Source organism: Chiloscyllium punctatum, chromosome 38 (genome assembly GCF_047496795.1).
Source record: "Chiloscyllium punctatum isolate Juve2018m chromosome 38, sChiPun1.3, whole genome shotgun sequence".
Taxonomy (NCBI): domain Eukaryota; kingdom Metazoa; phylum Chordata; class Chondrichthyes; order Orectolobiformes; family Hemiscylliidae; genus Chiloscyllium; species Chiloscyllium punctatum.
The window spans coordinates 29,444,027-29,466,671 of record NC_092776.1 but is presented as its reverse complement, the minus strand read 5'-3'; the positions used below and the strand labels follow the sequence as shown (position 1 = coordinate 29,466,671).

The following is a 22,645-nucleotide window of genomic DNA, read 5'->3' as shown; positions in this document are numbered from 1 at the left end:
TTCCTACTGGGCCCCCAATTGTGTATTCATGTTGCTACTAGCCCTTTTCTTCCATGCGTTATAGCTTCAAAAAGTTTATTTTGTGACACTTTATTGACGACCTCTTGGAAGTCCGTGTACATTGCATGAATATGAATCCTCTGTACTTCCTTCAATGTTTAGACCGTTTTACAATCTAATTCAGGTAAGTTGAACATGTTAATTAGTGCCACAATTACACTTTGATTTTGACTCAGCTATGTTTGTGACAGTCTGTCTGAAATGCTAATAGGAATTGGTATAATAGAATGTACCTTTAAAGAACTTGGATGTCCCATGAAAAAAAACTATTAGGTGTGGTGCTGTTAGAAACTTGAAGCATGTTTTAGTTGGAATTTGCCCTTGCCATCATTTGCGATTCTTTAACTGAAGGGAAAACTGATAGCAAAGATCAACATGGCACCACAACATTGATACTGTTGAACACAGTGCATGATGCTTTTAGAAAAAGATACACCATTCTGAACTTTACACTGTTTTAGCACTGGTCAGTATGTAAATTTCCATAGTAATTCAATGTTCCAGATATTAGATCAATTAATATATTCCTTCTTTTGCTAGAGGGCTCAATCTAATGGTAGCTCATGTATTTATGATATTGAGAAGGTGCAACACTTGACCAACTCTTGGGAAATAAGGCGGGGCAGGTGACTGAGGTGTCAGTGGGGGAGCACATTGCAGCCAGCGATCATAATTCTATTCGTTTTAAAATAGTGATGGAAAAGGATAGACGAGATCTAACAGTTGAAATTCTAAATTGGAGGAAGACTTATTTTGATGGTATTAGACAAGAACTTTCAAAAGCTGATTGGGGGCAGATGTTCACAGGTAAAGGGACGCTGGAAAATGGTAAGCCTTCAGAAATGAGATAACGAGAGTCCAGAGACAGTGTATTCCTGTTAGGGTGAAAGGAAAGGTTGGTAGGTGAATGACTAGTGAAATTGAGGATTTGGTTAAGAAAAAGAAGGCATATGTCAGGTATAGACAGGAGAGATCAGTGAATCCTTAGAAGAGTATAAAGGCAGTAGGAATATACTTAAGAGGGAAATCAGGAGGGCAAAACGGGGACATGTGATAGCTTTGGCAAATAGATTTAACGAGAACCCAAAGGGGTTTTACAAAGACATCAAGGACAAAAGGGTAACTAGGAAGAGAATAGGGCCTCTCCAAGATCAACCAGGCAATCTTTTGTGTGGCGGTGCTGGAGATAGGGGAGACACTAAACGAGTATTTTGCATCAGCGTTTACTGCAGCAAAGGACATGGAAGATGTAGAAAGTAGCGAAATAGATGGTGACACCTTGAAAAATGTCCATAGTACAAAGGAGGAAATACCGAATGACTTCAAATGCATAAAAGTGGATAATTCCTCAGGACCTGATCGGGGTACCCTAGAACTCTATGGGAAGCTAGAGAAGTGATTGCTGGGCCTCTTGCTGAGATATTTGTTTCATCGATAGTCACAGGTGAGGTGCCAGAAGACTGGAGTTTGGCTAACGTGATGCCATTATTTAAGAAGGGTGGTAAGGACAATCCAGGGGACTATAGACCAGTGAGCCTGACATCAGTGGTGGGGAAGTTGTTGGAGGCAATCCTGAGAGACAGGATGTACATATATTTGGAAAGGCAAAGACTGATTAGGGATAGTCAACATGGCTTTGTGCATGGGAAATCATGTTTCACGAACTTGATTGAGTTTTTTGAGCAGTGGACGTGATCTATATGGACTTCAGTAAGGCGTTCAACAAGGTTCCCCATGGGAAACCAATTAGGAAGGTTAGATCTCACGGAATACAGGGAGAACTCGCCATTTGGATACAGAACTGGTTGAAAGGTAGTAGACAGAGTGTGGTGGTGGAGGGTTGTTCTTCAGACTGGAGGCCTGTGACCAGTGGAGTGCCACAAGGAACGGTGCTGGGTCCACTACTTTTCATCATTCATATAAATGATTTGGATGTGAACATAGGATGTATAGTTAGTAAGTTTGCAGATGACACCAAAATTGGAGGTGTAGTGGACAGTGAAGAAGGTTACCTCTGATTACAATGGGATCTTGATCAGATGGGCAATGGGCTGAGGAGTGGCAGAGGGAGTTTAGTTTAGATAAATGCAAGATGCTGCATTTTGGGAAAGCAAATCTTAGCAGGACTTATACACTTAATGATAAGGTCTTAGGGAGTGTCACTGAACAAAGAGACCTTGGAGTGCAGGTTCATAGTTCTTTGAAAGTAGAGTCACAGGTAGATTGGATAGCGAAGAAGGCATTTCATATGCTTTCCTTTTATTGGTCAGAGCATTGAGTATAGGAGTTAGGAGGTCATGTTGTGACTGTACAGGACATTGGTTAGGCCACTTTTGGAATATTGCATGCAATTCTGATCTCCTTTCTTCGGAAGGATATTGTGAAACTTGAAAGGGTTCAGAAAAGGATGTTGCCAGGGTTGGAGGATTTGAGCTATAGGGAGAGGCTGAACAGGCTGGGGCGTTTTCCTTGGAGCATCAGAGGCTGAGGGGTGAACTTATAGAGGTTTATAACATCATGAGGGGCATGGATAGGATAAATGGACAAAGTCTTTTCCCTGGGGTAGGGGAATCCAGAACTAGAGGGTATAGGTTTAGGGTGAGAAGGGAAAGATATGAAAGGCACCTGAGAGGCAATTTTTTCATGCATAGGATGGTGCGTGTATGGAATGAGCTGCCAGAGGATATGGTGGAGGCTGGTACAATTGTAACATTTAAAAGGCATCTGGGTGGGTATATGAATAGGAAATGTTTAGAGGGATATGGGCCAAGTGCTAGCAAATGGGACTAGATTAGGTTGGGATATCTGGTTGGCATGGACGAGTTGGACCAAAGAATCTGTTTCCATGCTATACATCTCTATGACTTTATGGCATGTTTAGAAAACATGTCTTGCTGTGATTTTGCAATTATAAACTAGATTGTAATTTAAGGGAGATGATGGAGTTTAATAGAAAGGATCATATCTTATTAGAAATCCAAATGTAACTGTGAATACAAGTTGTGAGGGGCGGGCAGGGGGTGGGGAATGAAGGAATTGACCTGCATAATGCAAGGAATATCCTATCTCTTTCAATTAAAGATAATCCAATCTTAGAAATTAACAAACTATTTTCATTATGACGACCCTTGTGGTAGTGTGCCTGCTTCTGGGTCAGAAGGTCTGTGTTTAAATCTCCCCTGCCCTAGAGGTGTCTAATAACATGCCTCAGCAAACTGAGAATGCTGGAGAAAATTAACAGATCTGGTAGCAGCATCTGCTAAAGAGTAACAGTTAACATTTTGAGTTAAGAACTGGTGGTCATCTTCCAGAAATCTATAGACTTTCAAATAATTCTTACAGATTGAAGGGTTGCCATTGTAAACCCTCTGTTTTAAAAGGGAGGTAGAGAGAAAACCAGAGATATTGGACCAGTCAGCATGACGTTGGTAGTGGGGAAAATGCTAAAGATTTAATAACAGAGAAAATAAAATAAAGCACTGTTGATGCTGGCGATCTGAAACAAAAACAAACGCAGAAACAAAATCAGCAATTTCTGTTTTTGTTAATAGGAGAGCATTTGGAAACAGTTGTAGGATTGTCCAGTCAGCATGGATTTACGAAAGGGAAATCATGTTTGACAAATCTACTCAAATTCTTCAAGGAGATAACTAGTAGAGTTAATGAAAGAGAGCCAATGGATGTGGTTTATTTAGACCTACAGAAGGCTTTTGACAAAGTCCCACATAAGAGATTAGCATTGAAAATTTAAGTGCATCTGATGTATTGAGATGGATAGCAAATTGGTTGTCAGGCAGGAAACAACGAGTTCACATAAATGGGTCTTTTTCCAAATGGCAGGTAGTGACTAGTGGGGTACTGCAGGGATCAGTGTGAGGACCCCAGCTATTAACAATATATATTAATAATTCAGATGAGGGAACTAAATCTCATATCTCCAAGTTTACAGACGAGACAAGGCTAGATGGGAAAGTGAGCTGTGAGGAGGATAAAGAGATGTTTCAGTGTGATTTGGACAAGCTGAGTGAGTGGACAAATACATGACAGACGCAGTATTATTTGGATAAATGTGAGATTATCCACTTTGGTGGCAAAAAAAGGAAAGCTGATTGTTATTTGAATGACTATAAATTAAGAGGGGAATCTGGTATAAGACTTGGGTGTCCTTGTAAACCAATCATTGAAAGTAAGCCTGCAGGTGCAGCAGGTATTAAAGAAAACAAATGGTATGTTTTGAGTAGATGGACAGGGTGGTCTTGCTGCAATTGTACAGGGCCTTAGTGAGACCACACATGGAATATAGTGTACAGTTCTGCTTTCCTTCTCTAAGGAAGGATGTTCTCAACATAGAGGGACTCACAGTGAAGGCTTACCTTGAGGAGTGGTTGAATTGGTTAGGAATGTGTCACTGGAGTTCAGAAAAAAATGAGAAGGGAATCAGATAGAAACCCATAAAATTCTCACAGAACTAGGCAGGGTGGATGCTGGAGGGATGTTTGTGATGGCAACAGAGTCCAGAACCAGCACTGCAGTTTAGGAATATGGCATAAACCATTCAGGACTGAGATAGGGGAAGTATCTACACCCAGAGAATGGTGAGCCTGTGGCATTCCCTGCCACAGAAAGCAGTGAAGATCAAAACATTGTATAATTTCAAGAATGAGTTAGATATAGCACCTAGAACTAAAAGAAATGGGGAAAAGCAAATACAGGCTATTGAGTTAGATGATTAGCCATGGTCATAATGAATGACAGAGCAGGCATGAAGGCCTGAATGACCCACTCCTGTTCCTATTTGCTATATTTCTATGTGTCAGAACTGAAAGATATTTTTTCAATAGATAGATTCCCTACAGTGTGGAAACAGGCCATTCGGCCCAACAAGTCCACACCAACCCTCTGAAGGGTCACCCACCCTTTTCCCTCTGACTAGTGCACCTAACACTATGGGCAATCTAGCTTGACCAATTCACCTGACCTGCACGTCTTTGGATTGTGGAAAGAAACCAGAGCACATGGAGGAAACCCACGCAGAAACAGGGAGAATGTGCAAACTCCACACAGTCCCCCGAGGCTGGGATCAAACCTGGGACCTTGGTGCTGGGAGGCAGCAGTGCTAACCACTGAGCCACCGTACCACCCCGGTGTTGGAAAATGTTTTTTTTGTGTACTTTCACAGAGACAGAAAATGAGCAAGTGCTCCTTGTGAAGTGACCCATTAGAAAAGACAAAGGAGTTGTTAATTGTATAGCAATGAATACCCTACAGATTCCAGTTGCGGAGAGAAAAAAGATATGAAATAAGGTGTGAAAGGAAGAGAATGGGTCCTTTTATACAAAGGGCAAAGTAAACAAGACCTGAAAAAGTCTAGACTGTAGAGGAAAGTGGAGAGAAAATGTATGAAAACGGAGAACAGAGATAATGCGGTCAGTTTCTGAAGTTATGGAATTTAATGTTGAGACCTCAAGACTATAAAGTGTCTGAGTGGAAAATCCATTGCTCCTCAGACTTGCATTGGGCTTCATTGGAGCATTGCAGCAAATGCAGGACAGAAATGTTAGAATGAGAGCAAGGCGGTTTATTGAAATGGCAAGTACTTGTAACTGGGAGATTGGGGCAGGCCTAAAGACAGAAGAGGTGCTCTGCAAAGCAATCACCTAGACTGTGTTTGGTCTCGCGCATGTAAAGGAGACCACATTGAGAGTGAATGCAGTAGACTAGATTGAATGAAACGCAAGTAAATTACTTGGAAGGTGTGTTGAGGGCAAGGGGAGGTTCTCAGTTGAGGAAAAAGGTCATATCAAAGGCAGCCTGGTGAAATGTGGCATCATCAGATTAGATGTGATGGAAGTCCTTGCAGGAAATGGGAATCCTTGTATGAAAAGGTGTAGGGATGTATAAACAAGGTAACCATGGGAGTCGTTGGGCTTCTTATGACTTTTGGAGGACAGCCTGCCCTTAGAAATGGAAACAGTGAAGTCAAGGAAGGGAAGAGTGGGTGAAGATGAGAGAAGGATGGAAATTGGAAGCAAAATGATCTTTTTTCCCAATTCTGGTTGACAGCAGGCAGCACATTGAAGACATCATCAATGTATTGGAGAAAGAGTTGTAGGTGGGAGTCCGAGAAGGACTGAAACAAGGAATGTTTGACATCCCCCACAAAGGTTTATGAGTAGCTGGGACCCATTGGGTACACATGATCATACCTTTGTCTTGAAGAAAATGAGATGCGTTAAAGCAGAAGTTGTTCAAAATGAGAACAAGTTTTAGATTAGATTAGATTAGATTACTTAGTGTGGAAACAGGCCCTTCGGCCCAACAAGTCCACACCGATCCTCCAAACAGCAACCCACCCAGACCTATTCTTCACCCAACACTACGGGCAATTTAGCATGGCCAATTCACCTAACCTGCACATTTTTGGACTGTGGGAGGAAACCGGAGCAAACCCACGCAGACACGACCGGACAAAGGAGGAGGTTGGTGGATGGAGACTGTTTAGGCCTCTTTTCAAGAAAAAAGCAGAGATCATCTGGGCAAGGGGTGCGTAGAACATTTCTGAATGTTTTGATTTCAAAATCCACATCACTTTCCTTGAGGCTTCTTGTGGCAGTGTCTCTATTTCTACACCACAGGACCTGGGTTCCAAATCTCACTGGCTACAGAGGTGTGTCAATAACCTGCCTGATCTGATTGATTATTGGATTGTAAATGTTAACTGTTTCTCTATCCACATATGCTGGCAGACCTGCTCAGTTTCTCGATTTTTTTTAAATTCAGATTTCCAGCAACTGCAAAATATTGACCATTGTCTTAATGAAAAAATATTTACCACTTCCATTGCCCATCTCAATCAATGACTGGGTGAGAATAATCATGGCCACCACGATCAAATGAGACTCAATCCTGATAAAATTGATTCGAAATAAAATGAGTTTTGCCATGGCACCAGGTGGATTTGTTAAAACACAGCTAACAGTGCCATCTAGTGTTCAAATGTAGTCAGTGACAATTTACAATGTAAACTTAAGTTAACCAACTGCAATGTATGTCTGAGCACCATACCAAATGTGCCTTTTATTGCTGTTCATCATGAAACCCTTCATTATATTGACACCATATTGTAACACTAATCCTGGACCAGTTCTTCTAGAAAATGCCTTTTCATTGTGGAAAATACCTGTTTAATCCCTGAAGTCTCCTCACTATTATGGATGTTTAAACGAGGTACTGCCTGTTCCCAGGCCATTCCTAATTTTGAGCACCTACAATGATTATTAAATCTAATTAATACCTTGACAGGGCATGTAAATCAGATCATGAGGAACTGAAAAACCTGTTTCAAAATATTGGAAAAAGTGTTTGAACTGCAAAGCCTTGTGTGTAACAATCCTAGAATTAGTACCAGTGTCATTGTCATTGCCATAGACAGCAACATTGAGGATGGGTCATCAAGGAAGGATATTGAAGGATTGGTTTTAATTTGAATATAGTTCAGATAGGTCTCATCAGCCATTAACTCTCCTCTCCTTTGATATTATTTCTACCTGTTCAAACATGTCATTACCATTCCCATCCTCAAAAATGTAACTGTGACCCTTGTATACTGCTCCATTTCCAACTGCCCTTTTCTTTCTTCAGTCCTTGAATATTGACATGTATCAATATTCACATGACTCTCAATTAAACTTCTGCCACTGACAATGTGCTGAAACAGTCCTTTCAAAGTCACAAATAACATATGTGACAGTGACTGTAGTGCACCAGCCCTCGTTTTCCTTCTCAATCTATCTTCAGCCTTAACATTGTTTCACCGTGCCATTCTCCATTGTTCAGCTGAGTGGCATCTATTTCCATTCTTATCTATCCACTCATAACAAGAAAATCTTCTGCAATATATTTCTTTGTACTCCCTGCTAACTCTGTGGAGACTCAAGGACATTAGTGCTATAACCAATCTATGATCTTATTCAATTCTATTCCACTGCTGCAACCCAACTCTCCTCTCTTGGCCCTTTTACTTATCAGATGTGTTGTGCTCTTTGTCTACCTTTGAATATTGGATAAGTAGAAAATTCTTCCAATTAAATATTGGGAAGATCAAAGTTATTAAATTCAACAACCACCACAAATTCTATGCCCTAGTCAACAGTTCTTTTTCCTCCCATAGTGAGTCTGGACCAAACTATTCACAAGTGCACGGTACTGTTTGACTCTGAGTTAAGCTTCTGATCCCATAAACCTACAAGAATGCTTACTTCTAGGTCTGTAATAATTCTTATTTCTGCCTATTATCACATGTTGAAAACTTTGTGCATGTTCATTGCCTTCAGACTTAAACTATTCCTTTGTTCTCCTGGCTGACCTCCCATATTCCAATCTCCACAAATGTCATGCAAAATTCTTTTGCCAGTATCTTAAATTGTTCAAAGTCCCAGTAACTAAACATCCCTATGCTTAATGATCCCTATTCATTTTTAGTTTAGAAAGTCTCAAATTTAAAAAAAATCTTTAATTCTTCCTTGCCTTGCCCAGCCTCCAATTTTACAGCTCCTTTAGAATTCTATGTTCCACCAGATTTTTTTACTTCTGTGCAATATTGAGTTTAATTGACTAAACTATTGGTGGCTTTAACTGACTAGACCCTCGCTCTGAAGTTCTTGCCCCAGATGTTTCTCCAATTTTTTTTTGGTTAGCTGTCCTAAAATGTCATTGAAATGTGGTGTAAATCTGATCTCTTAATGCTGCAGTGAAGTGCCTTGGGATGTTTTAATAATGTTGAAAAGATGCTAAATTTTTAAAAAAGTCAACTCAATTCACTCAACTTGGGTAGACATCAACTGATTGAAGTTGCCAGTCTTCAGTTAATTTGTATCTATGTTTCCATGCTGTACATCTATGACCCAATAATGCTGTGGAAGATCTCTTCCATTATAAAGTGGCTCTTGCAAAGGAATAACCTACTTGTTCACACTCAGCACCTGATCTCAGAATAGCTTGGCCAAACATAGACAATAAGAACTGAGTGACTGTACTTCATTTGAACACAGCAATTGAATGGGCAAGTATTCAATGTCAGTGGCAATCAGGGGGAAACATCTCCATTATTTGGAGCCACACCTAGAACAATGGAAGATATTGTGGTTGATGCAAGTTTATTATCTCAGGCCAAGGACATCTCCAAAGGCTTTCTCACAACAGTGTCATTGGCCCAATCAACTTTAGCAGCCTCATCGATAACCTTCCCTCCAGAAGGTCAGAATCCAGGATGTTCAGCATCATTTGTAACTCCTCAGATATTGAGCCACTCATTGTGTGCGCCCACGTTTTAAAAAGACACAACTCAAGATGTGTATTCATGCATTATTTTCACAACCATCTAGCACAAATGGCGGCCATTCAAACTATCATGCTCATGCTGGGTCTTTGGACAGCTGTCCAATTTAGTCCCAAATCTCATCGTTCTCCCCACAATTCTACTAATTAGTTTTCTTTTGTTACATGTACAATTACCTTCCAAAAGCTTGTTTGGAGTCAGATTTCATCAGGTGATGAATTCTTGAATTTCAACAATTCTATAAAAATGAATCTACTTCTCTCAATTGTTTTGCCAATTAATTTAAACCTATAAACACTGGGTACTGATCAATTAGGAAATCAGGAAAGCCCAAAACGGTATTATTTTGATTCACTTCACCATGAGAAATTTTGACAGATAATTTTATACAGGTATAGAAACATTAGATACACATGTAGGCTGTTTAGGCCATCAAGCTCGATCTACCATTCAGTATGATCACAGCTGATCCTTTTTCTGACCACTATCCCCAATATCCCTTGATGCCTTTAGTGTCTAGAATAAGAGAAAACCACAGAGTGAAGACCACTTACAGTAACTTCAAACTTGCTAAGAAATGACAAAAGCAAAATACCAATAACTTCAAAAGTGATATCATAAGAGTTCAAGTACACCACAAAAACTTGCCAATTTTAATTTTATTGCTAAGAAGCTGTTTTTGTTTACAGTACAGATACAGGCATAATTCATGTACAACATATTGGAGGTATTTGAAAGCAATAATTTACTAACTTTATCTCTATCTCTATTCACACAGGAACAATTATGTCAAAACTCAAAGTACAATTGTTTGAAGCCATTGAAAGAGGAACTTAATAAATTGATATTAAAATAATTTGACCAAAATGTTATTTGAGTTTACTTGTGAAGCTTTATTATAATAAATGAAAACCATTATATGCAGAAGGTAAAACAACTTTTCAAAACTGCATTGTACATTCTTGTTATTTGCAGTAAATGGAACTGCACTTGTACTCTTAACATAGTATCAACGGCAGCTGTTGATGACATACAGCATGATTAGAACTCTTTATCTATCAATTTTGCAATTGTGTTCAGCTGGATGTTTGAGGTTCCTTCATATATTGAACCTGGAAAAGCACAATAAATTGGATTACAATTCATAAAGACAAATTCCAAAGCAGTGACTAAATCAGCAAAAAGTTATTTTTGCAGTTGCTTTGAGTAATTTGTAGCATAATGGACCCTTGTACTCATGGGGTGACTGCTTGTGATGAGTAAATTCAAGCTAGACAGGGAAAACATCAATCTCAACATACTAGAGTGCATTTTTAATACTATGTACATTAGTATATAACATTTTGTTATAGGGATTCAAATTTGATAGTGAAAAATGGGATTAAAGCAACTGAAACATCTTGACATTTATTTCACTTAAAAGGTAGGGGGGTCATGTTGCTTTAAGAGGTTAACAGCTAGGAAAGGGAAGGAATTAAAATGCTGGGCTTTAGGGACTGCAAGAGCACCTAAAAGAAAATGGCAGTTCAGAAAGCTATCCAAATTTATTTAATAGTATCAGATTATAAGAAATTGAGCCATTAAAAAAACACTTCAGGGGGCTTGTTTAGCCGGACACATGGTGTCTTCAAAATTTGTGTTAATGGCAGTCCAGAGGGAGTTAGAACTAGTTTAAAAAGCATTCAATGAACCCAAAAGATCAAGTTAAGGGCAGCTTGGAACACGCTACAATATCAAGGAGATGGTGGAGATGAAGAGAGTTCTTCACTTTCACCTTATTGAAGTGATACGTTTACTGAGAGAGGTCAGTGGCAGGAATGCAGCTGTTTGGCAGATTTGGTTAGGGCAGGATTGGTCCCTGAAAGTCACTGCTAATTAACTGCAAACAGTGGCATGAAGGAAGCAATATTTGCTGATGCATATGAGAGACTGGAGATTGGAGAAATTCAGCAACAGTTCGGTGAAGCTAAGTGTTTGGCAAAAACTGAAATTCTGCCAGTATTTAGACACTGGGAGCAGTGTCAGGAATCCCAGGTGTTTTGTCTCTGGAGAATAGATTGAATTATCTAAATACAAGCAGTCTGATTCAAAGAAGCTCTGAAGGCCTTTCCAAGGCTAGACCCTTTTTAAGCCAAATTTTAATGAGATTTGTTGACCGAAGAAAATCACTAACATCTGCCTTGACCCCATCAACTCGGTAAACTGCAATCTGCAGGATGTTCAACCACAATTTGTCTGTTATCTCATTTACCTTGTGTTAATCCTGAATGTAACAGTCCAAGTTGTATACATGGTGCATGCAGTTTAGAATCATGACCTTACCTGGTCAATATATCAGTTTGTCATTATTACTTATGTTTGTTTTACTTAAGTTTCTATCAAAGTATTTTGTGACATTTCATGTGAACTTGGAATCTGACTGCTTTCTTTCTTACCTTGATTCTTATACACATTTCATATTTTGAAATATTATAGGCAATTAAACTAGATAATACAAATATCTAGTACAATGTGAGCACTACAGGTTCTGGAGATCAAAGTTGAGAGTGTGGTGCTGGAAAAACACAGCAGGTCAGGCAGCATCTGAGTAGGAGAATCGACGTTTCGGGCATAAGCCCTTCATCAAGGATCCCTGATGAAGGGCTTATGCCCGAAACATCGATTCTCCTACTCCTCAGATGCTGCCTGACCTGCTGTGTTTTTCCAGAAATACAAATATCCAACTTGTCCAAAATTCTCATAATTCTGATAATAAATATAATTACAAATATTCTAGCCAATCACAACCATGCTGCTTTAATCAGTCAATCAATTACAAGGTGAAGTTTAACGAAAGGTGAATGACCACTTCAACAAGTCAGGGGTTCAGGTACAAGGTTTCATCTGTTGATCATTTCCTTCTCCTCATGCCATCCTTTAAACATAAAATGTAAACACTACCCCATTTATAAAATTTTAAATACTAGTTAGTGATAGAATTCAAAAATCTTTCACTATCCTTGAAAATAAATATTCAACCACAAGTTCTGAATATATATATATATATATCAATATTTTTGTACAAATCATAAACAAGATTTTTTTTACCTATTTTACAATCACGATAGTATTTTTCTATAGGATAGTCTTTGGTGAAGCCAACTCCTCCCATCCACTCAATACATTTGGAAGTGGTCAAGGCTGCCACCTATAAGAAGTAAATATTAATAGGGAAGTAACTCTTGTCACTTTTGGAAAAATTCAGATCATACATATGGTATATGTAATTCTTCACACATGTACCTAGTAAAATTGTTATTTTCCACACCTTATTTTCTCTCACTAAGCTTCGCAAGCACTTAATGTCAGACCCTCTATTGATGCTGCCCTTTCAATTACCACTGCAGCATGGTTACAATTGATGTCCTTTGTGATTTTATTCCCATCTCACCTTCAGCTAAAGAAACGTTATCCAGCCTTATCTCAACATTAGGAGAAAGTGAGGACTGCAGATGCTGGAGATCAGAGTTGAGAGTGTGGTGCTGGAAAAACACTGCAGGTCAGGCAGCATCTGAGGAGCAGGAGAATCGACGTTTTGGGTATAAATCCTTCATCAGGAATGAGGCTGTGCTTTTCCAGTACCACACACTCAACTTTTCTCAACATTATTCAAGCTCCATGTTATAAAGTCGGATTGGCATATTGTGAAGCAGCTTTGGAGATTCAACATTCTCTTTGTTTCTCATATTTAAAACTATTGAAAGAAACAGTTGTATCAATTATATTATAATAAAGATATCAATCTTGTCTAACAAGCACTACTCTTGAATTCAACCTGATCTGTATTTAGTTCCTAACCTCAGAAGTGTAGTATTTTGCCATGGAGGCTTCTTTAATAAAGGGTTTCCCTGCTTCTTTCAGTCGAGCAGCATTGTAAGTAAGGAGCCGTGCAGCTTCCAATTGGGTTGCAATCTGAGAAATCTGGTGTTGCATACCCTGTAAAACAAATTTTGAGTCAAAGAATCATACACCATGGAAACAGACCCCTTCATCCAACTCATGCGCGCTAACTAGACATTTCAATCTGAACTAGTCCCATTTGACAGCACTTGCCCATATCTTTTTAAAACCCTTCCTATTCATATACACATCCAGATGCCTTTTAAATGTTATAATTTTACTCATCTCCAGCACTTCCTCTACTCTTTAAAAAAAACATTCTAAGCAACAGATCTCTTTTACTATTTGGCATGCTATAGCCATGCATTACTCAACTTTGTTTTAAAGTTAGCTGCCATTATCTTTGCAAAATTGTTGAAAACCACAACTTACACTATTCTAATTTGTACCCACTAACTGCATTAAGTATCAGTTGCAAAATATTCCATTGAAACAGATGAAATGTTCAAATTTTGTAGTCAATGGAAAACAAACAGCCCTGGCCATTCATTACACTTATGCATATCCAAAAAATTTTGACAGGCTTTTGGAAAGGAACTTGATCAAATTACAAAGCTAAATAGTGCACCATCCTCTCGATAAAATCTGCGATCTGTGCAAATTGGACAAGCAACTGTGTAATCTCCTTCAGCTATCAGATTGAAAAATTCTTACTGACACATGCAGTCAAACCAGGAACCGTAAATCAGAATAGCTAATTCAATGTCAAATTATATACAAAAAGCAAAAGTATTCTCCTCTTTCTTTCAAAAGAACAAAGAAGATTAGCAAAATCTTCGCTTATAATGTAAGTAATGCATCAGCCACATTAGGGAGATTGAAACAATCCTTAGATAAGCACATGGATGATTTTGGGATAGTGTAGGGGGACGAGCTGAGAATAGTTCACAGGTCGGCGCAACATCGAGGACTGAAGGGCCTGTTCTGCACTATACTGTTCTATGTTCTAATGCAAATCTGCATATGGAAAAGTTAATTGTCAGATTAGAGAGGTTTTTTTTGGTAATATGTGTGTCCTAGCACATAGTTAAAAATTTCCTTATACTTAACATGACAGAAAGAATTGGCTTGTCAATTTAAAGTAAATGTTCATGATTTTCATGTTTACTATAGTGGGTGCCCAAGGACTGTAGCAATTCAAGAAAACAGTTCAACATCACTCTCTCCATGGCAACTAGGCATAGGTAATAAACGAAGGCATGTCCAACAATACCACATCTCATGAACAAACTTTAAAAATATGGATGTCAGGCTGTCAGAAGTTGCTGTTCAATTTTCAAGTTCAAGTTTCTGTTGGTAATGCTATCCAAATTGCTATTCTTCAACCATAAAAACCAGGTCAAGTTGCTAAAGAATTAGGCAATGAATCTGAAAGGTGTTAATGGTTGAACAATGCAGAATTCTACTTTTGGTTTTCCTCTAATCAGCTGACTAAAGATGATTATTCTGGTCATTTAAATTGAAATTAAAACTGCTGTTTATAACATAGCAATGCCGATTTATGAATCTTGAAAATTACTTTGGGCACAATAAATTTAATAGTTATTAACCAACATTTAGATATCACACATCAGCATCAACAGAATATCATACAAAAAGGCTACTGCACGGATCAATGAATTAGGATTCTGCTTCTTCATTTCTAGATAGAAAAAAGGACTATCAGTGGGAAAGGTTGTGAATGAAATGACTCTTACAGCAGGAATTACGTTCACAATGTGAATTTCCCCTGCCAGAACTAAAAATATTCATCTCCAAAATGTTTTATTTCAAAGTTTTCTTTTCCATTGTCTTACGGTACAATAAGCCATATTCAGGTCAAAAACAAAGACCAGCATCCTGAAACAATGGTCAATGCTTTTCTCATTAGAATATATTACTTCTCTGACTTCTGCCCTTGTAGTAAAATAGATGGCCTCCCTACAACTGGGATCACAAGTTGACCATATAGAAAATAATATGAAAGGATCTTTCAGCCTAATCATGCTGTCTCATGCAATTGATATTTTGTGTATTACATTAAGTACACTTTCCATTACTTTCAAAGCCACATGATTTCCTGGTGAAATCAAACTGGGAAATAAAATGACTCCGTGACCTGCCTACACATTCAAAACAAGGCTAGATGATCATTCTGACCCTGAAGTTTTACGCAGTATATTTTGTGACCTCAACCCAAGCTAAAAACAGGTAAACATCATGTTTAAAGGAATTCAGACAGTGTAAGCTTACGCCCTAGGTTTCAACTATGTTCTGAGATTCTCTGTTCTGTGCGAAACCAACAACTTTTCTTTCAAAAAGTCTACAGAAAAAAGACAAACATAAGAAGCTGATATTTCACATTCTCAACTGTGGTCATTCATGCAAATCAACGTTCTACTCTGCTACGGCTTTGCAGTATTTTCTGACTCAGAACAGCCTTCTTGATCACAGAATTGTTACTATGCAGGAGGAAGCCAGTCATCCCATTCTGTCTTTGGTTTTCAGAATGAGCATTATAACTTAGTGACACTTCTGCTTTTCCCCAAAATCCTCCATATTATTTTCCCAGAAACCTCCATTTTATTTCTAATCTAATAATCATCTAATATCATCTTGAATGCTTTAATTAAACCTGCCATTGACAGGCTCCAAGGCACAGCACTCCGAATTCCAAATAATCACTTTCTCACATGAAATTTGCTTATTTTGTCATTTATTTTTAAATCTGTGCCCTCTCATTCTTGAACCTTTTCCAAGTGAGAGCAATTTCTTTCTATCTACCCTGTCCAGACTAATGATTTTGAAAACATCTATGAAATCTCCCCTTAGTTGTCTTCTGACCAAGGAAAACAGTCCCAACTTCTGAAATCTGTTTTCATAACAGAAGTTTCTAATTTGTGGAAACACTCTCACAAATCTCTGTTGTACTCTTGACAATGCACTTAGATCCTTTCTGAAATGTGGCATCCAAAACAATACACAATATTGCAGCTGAGGTCTAACTAGCTTCTTAAACAAGTCCAGCAATAATCTCCTTGCTGTTATACTCTATGCCCTTATTAATAAATCATAAGATATAGCATGCTCTATTAACTGCTCTCTCAACCTGTCACAGAAATCAGAAAATTTTATATTTAAATGGAGGCCATTCGACCCATGTCTGTATTGCTCCTGAAAGGGCTACCCAGCTGGGCCCATTCTCTAGCCCTAACTGGGTGGCTTTCAAAATTCATCATTGATATCCAAATATCATTTATCTGAATTTCAGATTATCCGAAGAAGATCTCAAGGTCCTGATAGAAACATTACAAAGAGGTGTTTCCAACACTGATCACATCTTTTGTTTACAATGATTAAAAATGAACCCAGCATATTGAAATGCTGCTGAGAACAGTGCTCGCCGTCGATGGGAGCCCAGGCACCATCTGCAAGTGACTGACCGCCTGCCCTCTCTCTCCCCACATTTTCCTTGGAGTTCTACGCAGGACAGGGATGGGGGCTCATGTGTGGTGTGCTGCTGCCTAGTCTCCTGAATGGGGAGCAGATTTAGCAACTGCTCGCTGTGTTAATCCCATTGAACTGATTGGGTGGGGCATGGGAGGCTTCAGCACTGCTGCAGGTCCCTTACACACAAGTGTGTGTCTGCTCAGAAACAAACCCTGAGACAGACATAGGGAGCAAGACAGGCAGAGTGAGGAAAAAGGAAACTTCAGAAAACTCTTGAGTCCCAGAGGAAAGGCATTGAATCAATTAACCGAATAATCAATTATCCAAACGAAAGTGCCCGCCCATCTCGTTTGGATAATCGAAGCTCCTCTGTCCACTGTTCCAGAAAGTTTTCCTGCACACACTGGTGGAATATTTCCCTTTCCATGCCCCACACTCTACAGCTTTCCCAGCCTCGTTCCTGATGAAGGGCTTTTGCCTGAAATGTCGATTCTCCTGCTCCTTGAATGTTGCCTGATCTGTTGTGCTTTTCCAGCACCATACTCTTGACTACCATACTCTTGACTCTACTGCTTTCCCAGTCTCCTCTAAGGTTATTGAAATCACCAACTCTATCGCAATCCTACTTGTCCTGCAGATTTCCAGAATCGGCCTACAAATGCTCTCTCCTACGTCCTCACCGCCGTTTGGAGTCTATAATAAATACACAACAAAATCACCACTTACTTCCTGTTTCGCACCTCCAACCACATAAATTCCAATTCAGGAAAAGCATTTCATTTACTGGCAATGATACAATCTTTAACCAAGACTACAACACCTGTTACAATACCTAATAATCATCTAATATCATCTTGAATGCTTTAATTAAACCTGCCATTGACAGGCTCCAAGGCACAGCACTCTGAATTCCAAATAATCACTTTCTCAAATGAAATTTGCTTATTTTGTCATTTATTTTTAAATCTGTGCCCTCTCATTCTTGAACCTTTTCCAAGTGAGAGCAATTTCTTTCTATCTACCCACGCTGTTTCTACTAAAAGCCTTATAACTTGGGAGGTTATGTTAAGGAGAAAGTGAGGACTGCAGATGCTGGAGATCAGAGCTGAAAATGTGTTGCTGGGAAAGCGCAACAGGTCAGGCAGCATCCAAGGAGCAGGAGAATCGACGTTTCGGGCATGAGCCTTTCTTCAGGGCTTGGAAGCCCTGAAGAAGGGCTCATGCCCAAAACGTCGATTCTCCTGCTCCTTGGATGCTGCCTGACCTGCTGCGTTTTTCCAGCAACACATTTTCAGCATGTTAAGGATCCAGTCAGTCCTGCCTCCTTTAAATGAGATATACAGTTACACGCCGGTCCCTCTGCTCCTGCATGTCCTCTAGAGTAATACTCTTTATTTTATACTGTTTCGTTTTATACTGTAAATGCATCAACTTCACATTTCTCTGCATTGAACTTCATCTGCCACTTTGGTGTCCACTCCTCCAACTTGTCAATGCTCTTTCAAAATTCTGCATTGTCTTTCTTACAGTGTTTCTAAGTTTTACATTGCTTGTAATCTTTGGAATTGGTCCCTGTGCACTAAAATATAAAAACTAACATTTTTTTCAGGGTCCAATATGAACCCCTGGGAAATTCAATTACAACTCTTTCTCCAGCTCAAAAAATGTCCATTAATTATTAGTCTCTGTTTCTTGTCACTCAGCTAATTTTATATCCACATCGTTACCTGTTCTTTTATTTCCAGGAGCTCTAACTTTGCTTGTGTGGCACTCTACCAGGCATCTTTGGAAAACAATGTAGCTGATATTAACAGCAACACCCTGATCAAACCTCTCCTTTACCTTTTCAAACACACCAGCAGGTTAGTTGAACACAATTTTCCCTCACAAAATCCACGCTGGCTCTCCTTAATTAACCCACATTTGTCCATGTGGCTATTAATTCTATTCAGAATTCCAAACTACCAAAATTAAACTGACTGGTGTAAATTGCTGTGCTTATTTTTACAATAAAGGGCATAGTCTTTGTAATTCTTTAGTCCTCTGGGATCACTCCTGAATCTAAAGATGACTGAAGAATTATGGCTAGTGTCTCTGCCATAATGTATAGTCACCTCCCTCAGTATCCTTAGGTGCATCTCAGTCAGCCTCAAGACAGAAAGGTTAGGAATTACCTTGAAAAAAAGGCAGTGACTAAAGAAAGCTGAAAGTAACATAAGATCCAAATATATTAAAGAAACAAAGTCCCAGAATGATAGAAAACATGTTTGATGTATGTACCTGGAAATCATAAATTCTTTTTCCAAATTGAACTCGCTGCTTCAAATAAGGAATAGTGCTATCAAAGCATCCCTGTGCCAACCCAAGCATCTGTAGAAAACAAAATTTGAAACATATTATTGCCTAAAAGATTCAGAAAAATTTAGTGTTTTACATTCAAAGCGGTCCCCCTTTAATATTCTAGGTTCTATAAGAATGCTGACCATTTTCCAATTAGTCCAACTGACACTACAGCACAGACCATGAACATAACGGACTAGAATTGACTGGGGTGACAGTGGTTAGCACTGCAGCCCCACAGCACCAGGGACCTAGGTTCAAATCCAGACTTGGGGGACCGTTTGTGTGGAGTTTGTACATCTCCCCTTTTCTGCATGGAAATCCTAAAGATATGAAGGTTATGTGTGTTAGCCTTAGTTAAAAAAAAACACGTGGAGTGACGGGTTTGGGTGAGATGTAGACTCAGTGAGCTAAATGCCTTCTTTCGGGGTGACATGGTGCCTCAGTGGTTACCATGTTGTCTCACAGCACCAGATTCAGATAACGGTCTGTGTGGAGTTTGCATGTTCTCCCAGTGTCTGTGTCAGTTTCCTCCAGGTGTTCTAGTTTCCTCCCAAAGTCCAAAGATGTACAGGTTAGGTGGATTGACCATGGTAAATTGTCAAGGTGTACAGGGATGTACAAGTTAGGTGGACTAGCTGTGGGAAATACAGGGTTACAGGGATAAACTAAGTTAGTGAGTGGGTCTGGCTGGACTGTTCCTTAGAGGGTCAGTGTAGACTCTATGGGCTGAGTCTATGATTTGGCTGCAAAATACTATAGCAAAGCATATATATTTATGACTTGGAGGTGCCGGTGTTGGACTGGGATGGACAAAGTTAAAAATCACACAACATATATTTCGTTTCAGCATATTTTTAAAAAATCTTTACCACATGGTATAGAACTCCTCATAAGTAGTTTTAGTTTAGCTCACACAGTAGTCTGAAATTGCAACCATTGACCCACTCTAAGAATGCTCTCCTTGAGTGACATTAGGTCCCCAATAGAAATTTACACATCTGCAAACATTCTAGTTATGTATTGCTCTACAAACCTGTGCGGCAATCCCAATCCTTCCTTCATTTAGCATTCCAATGGCATATTTGTACCCTTGTCCCTGCTGTCCCAAAATATTACTCTCCGGAACCTGCAACACAGAAGTAAAATGTAATCCACTTCAGAAGAAAAAAATGCGAACAAATACTGAATCATTGAATAGAATCAGTGAATGGTTCTCAAACAGGAGACCATTAGTCATTGTGGCTATGCGGCTCAATAAGACCAATTTACTTAATGCCCCTCCCCTCTTTATTCCCCATCATTCTGTAAATTTTCTCTCTTCAGATAATGATTCAATTCCCTCTTGAAAATCCTGACTGAATCAGTCTTCACCACAGTTCTCAGGCAGTGCATTCCAGATCCTAACCACTCATTACACACAAAAAAAGATTTTCCTCATGTAACCATTAGTTCTTTTACCAATAATCTTAAACTGGTGTGTTCTGGTTTTTGATCCTTCTGAAAGTAGAAACAGTTTCTCCCTATTTTCACTGTCTCTCAATTCTCTCTAAGGACAACTGGCCAGCTTCTTCAATCTATCCAAGTACTGAATCTCTCGTCAGCTTGCAAACCATTCTCTTGAATAGAGTACAACGGCCCAAATCTTTGGTCTCTGGATAATTGGAATTGGATATAACCCTGAAGATTCACTTTTTAAGTCCCAATGCAATGATTATGCAGAATTGTCTGGAAAGTTTAAACTTACAGTGGCCTGGAACTCTTTGAGAGAGTCTCTGAGTTGTAGATTGAGATTTCTGAGCATTTTAATTTACTTACCAGGATAGTTACCAAGCAACTGTTAGTCCTAATATTACCAGTTCCAATTCCTATTATCTATACAATCGACTCCTTCTGAACCTCCCAACTCCCTCCTTGACAGCCCCTATCCACCCAGCCACCCTACTTAGCTGACAGTCTGCTACACCACCATTCTATCTAGCTAGTGTCCTACTAACCTACCTTACTTTGCCACCCAAACCCCTTACTAACCTTATCTAATGTACCCACTAACACAACCTACACTTTCACCTATTCACTCATTTAATCATACTAACACAAAAGAAATTCTGGAATATTTGAACTTTACTCCCTAGAATATGACAGCTAATGCCATAAAAAAGGGATTTGGCTTCTTCTGTGCTATATTGAGGCCTGTCTAGTTTTCTAGAATGGAGGTTCCAGGGAGTAGCCAGCTTTAGAAGTCTGGTCTGAAAGGTGCCAGCAGGCAAATGTGTATATTTTCTTGTAATTATCATTGGTCAGAACTACTCCAACAAGACTTGGGCCAATAAATAAGCAAATTGCATAAAACAGAAGAATATTTTCAGCTATGATACTCCTTTCAGACAGTTTAGCTACTCTAAGTTGGAAGGTTTCGATAGCAGTTGGATTAGAGTGTAGGAGACAGTGGAAAAAATGAGAGATAAATTCATAAACCACGACCAAATGGCAGCATAATTCTTGTGACCAATATATTTGAGGGTCTAAAAGGAATGATCACGTTAGCTGAAAATTTGGGTAGAATATTCCCATTTTGTTAGTGTTTTGTCAAGTGAGATTCATAGCTTGGAGTGACTTTTCTCATAATCTCCTGCTCTTCACCTCACTGATTATGCAGTCGGGTTCGCAGGCACTTTGCTCAGGGTAAACAGCTTGCCGCTGTTGGACTTTGTGGTGTTCATGCCTCTGACACAATATTTAAAGCCTAGCTACACACCACTTCAGAAGCTGCAAGCCAGGAATTGCCCCTCACACTGCAGTGCTTAACTGTTATCATGAAGGATATATCACAGAGGACACAGAGGAAAGAAAAGCTTGCTGCTTTACAGATAGGAGCCCTAAGGCATTGGTGGTTGAGGTGGTTGAGAGGAGGGCAATCCTTATACTGGAGGATTACCACAGGAGGTCACACCATCAGAACAACATTGCAACTGACCTAAATTGCAGCCTGGATCAGTGTTGTGTCCTAGGAGAAGAGGGAAGCCCAGCATTGCAGAAAGAAGGTTGATGAATTCTCCGATCCGAAAGGGTAAATATCAACATCATCTCTTTGCTCAGGCACAGGGCCATCAGTTATTATCTCTCTGTCACTGCATATGCCTCTCACCATAGTTACTTGACTATAACTCTCACTATTGTATACATCATGTCCAGTCATGTTCTCACACACATCATCCTTGCAAAATCTTGACCTGTGTGTTCTTACTCATTTACTGGGGAACCTTACTATCTCTCCCGTTTATGTATCAAAACTATCTGCTCTTCCATTCATTTCCATCATATGTAATCGCATTGTGGAAAACATTGGCCCAGCACCTTGAATTATATCTTCATTGCACCCAAACTATCCTATCTGTAATCTTTGTACTGCTTGCACTTGAATGAGAGGACTGACCATGCCTCAATTCCCAGATTACAGGAGGATTAAGTGCCTGACTGACCATGTCAATCCACTTGATTGAAATCAGACAACTCTTTAACTGACTACCCCTTGACGGA

The 22,645-nt window shown here is 39.3% G+C and overlaps 1 protein-coding gene across 1 annotated transcript in view; it reads right to left on the bottom strand.

Moving 5' to 3' along the window:
- Nucleotides 1-10,038: 10,038 nt before the first annotated feature.
- The window catches only part of acadsb (acyl-CoA dehydrogenase short/branched chain), a 61,027-nt gene continuing 48,420 nt past the window's right edge, over nt 10,039-22,645 (bottom strand). Inside the window, exons 7-11 of the mRNA XM_072557505.1 lie at nt 20,142-20,234; nt 19,046-19,135; nt 13,235-13,372; nt 12,485-12,584; nt 10,039-10,509 (exon numbers count right to left, since the gene is read on the bottom strand). Coding sequence (XP_072413606.1) covers nt 10,439-10,509; nt 12,485-12,584; nt 13,235-13,372; nt 19,046-19,135; nt 20,142-20,234 — 492 coding nt within the window. The 3' untranslated portion in view covers nt 10,039-10,438. The remainder of the gene's footprint in view (nt 10,510-12,484; nt 12,585-13,234; nt 13,373-19,045; nt 19,136-20,141; nt 20,235-22,645) is intronic.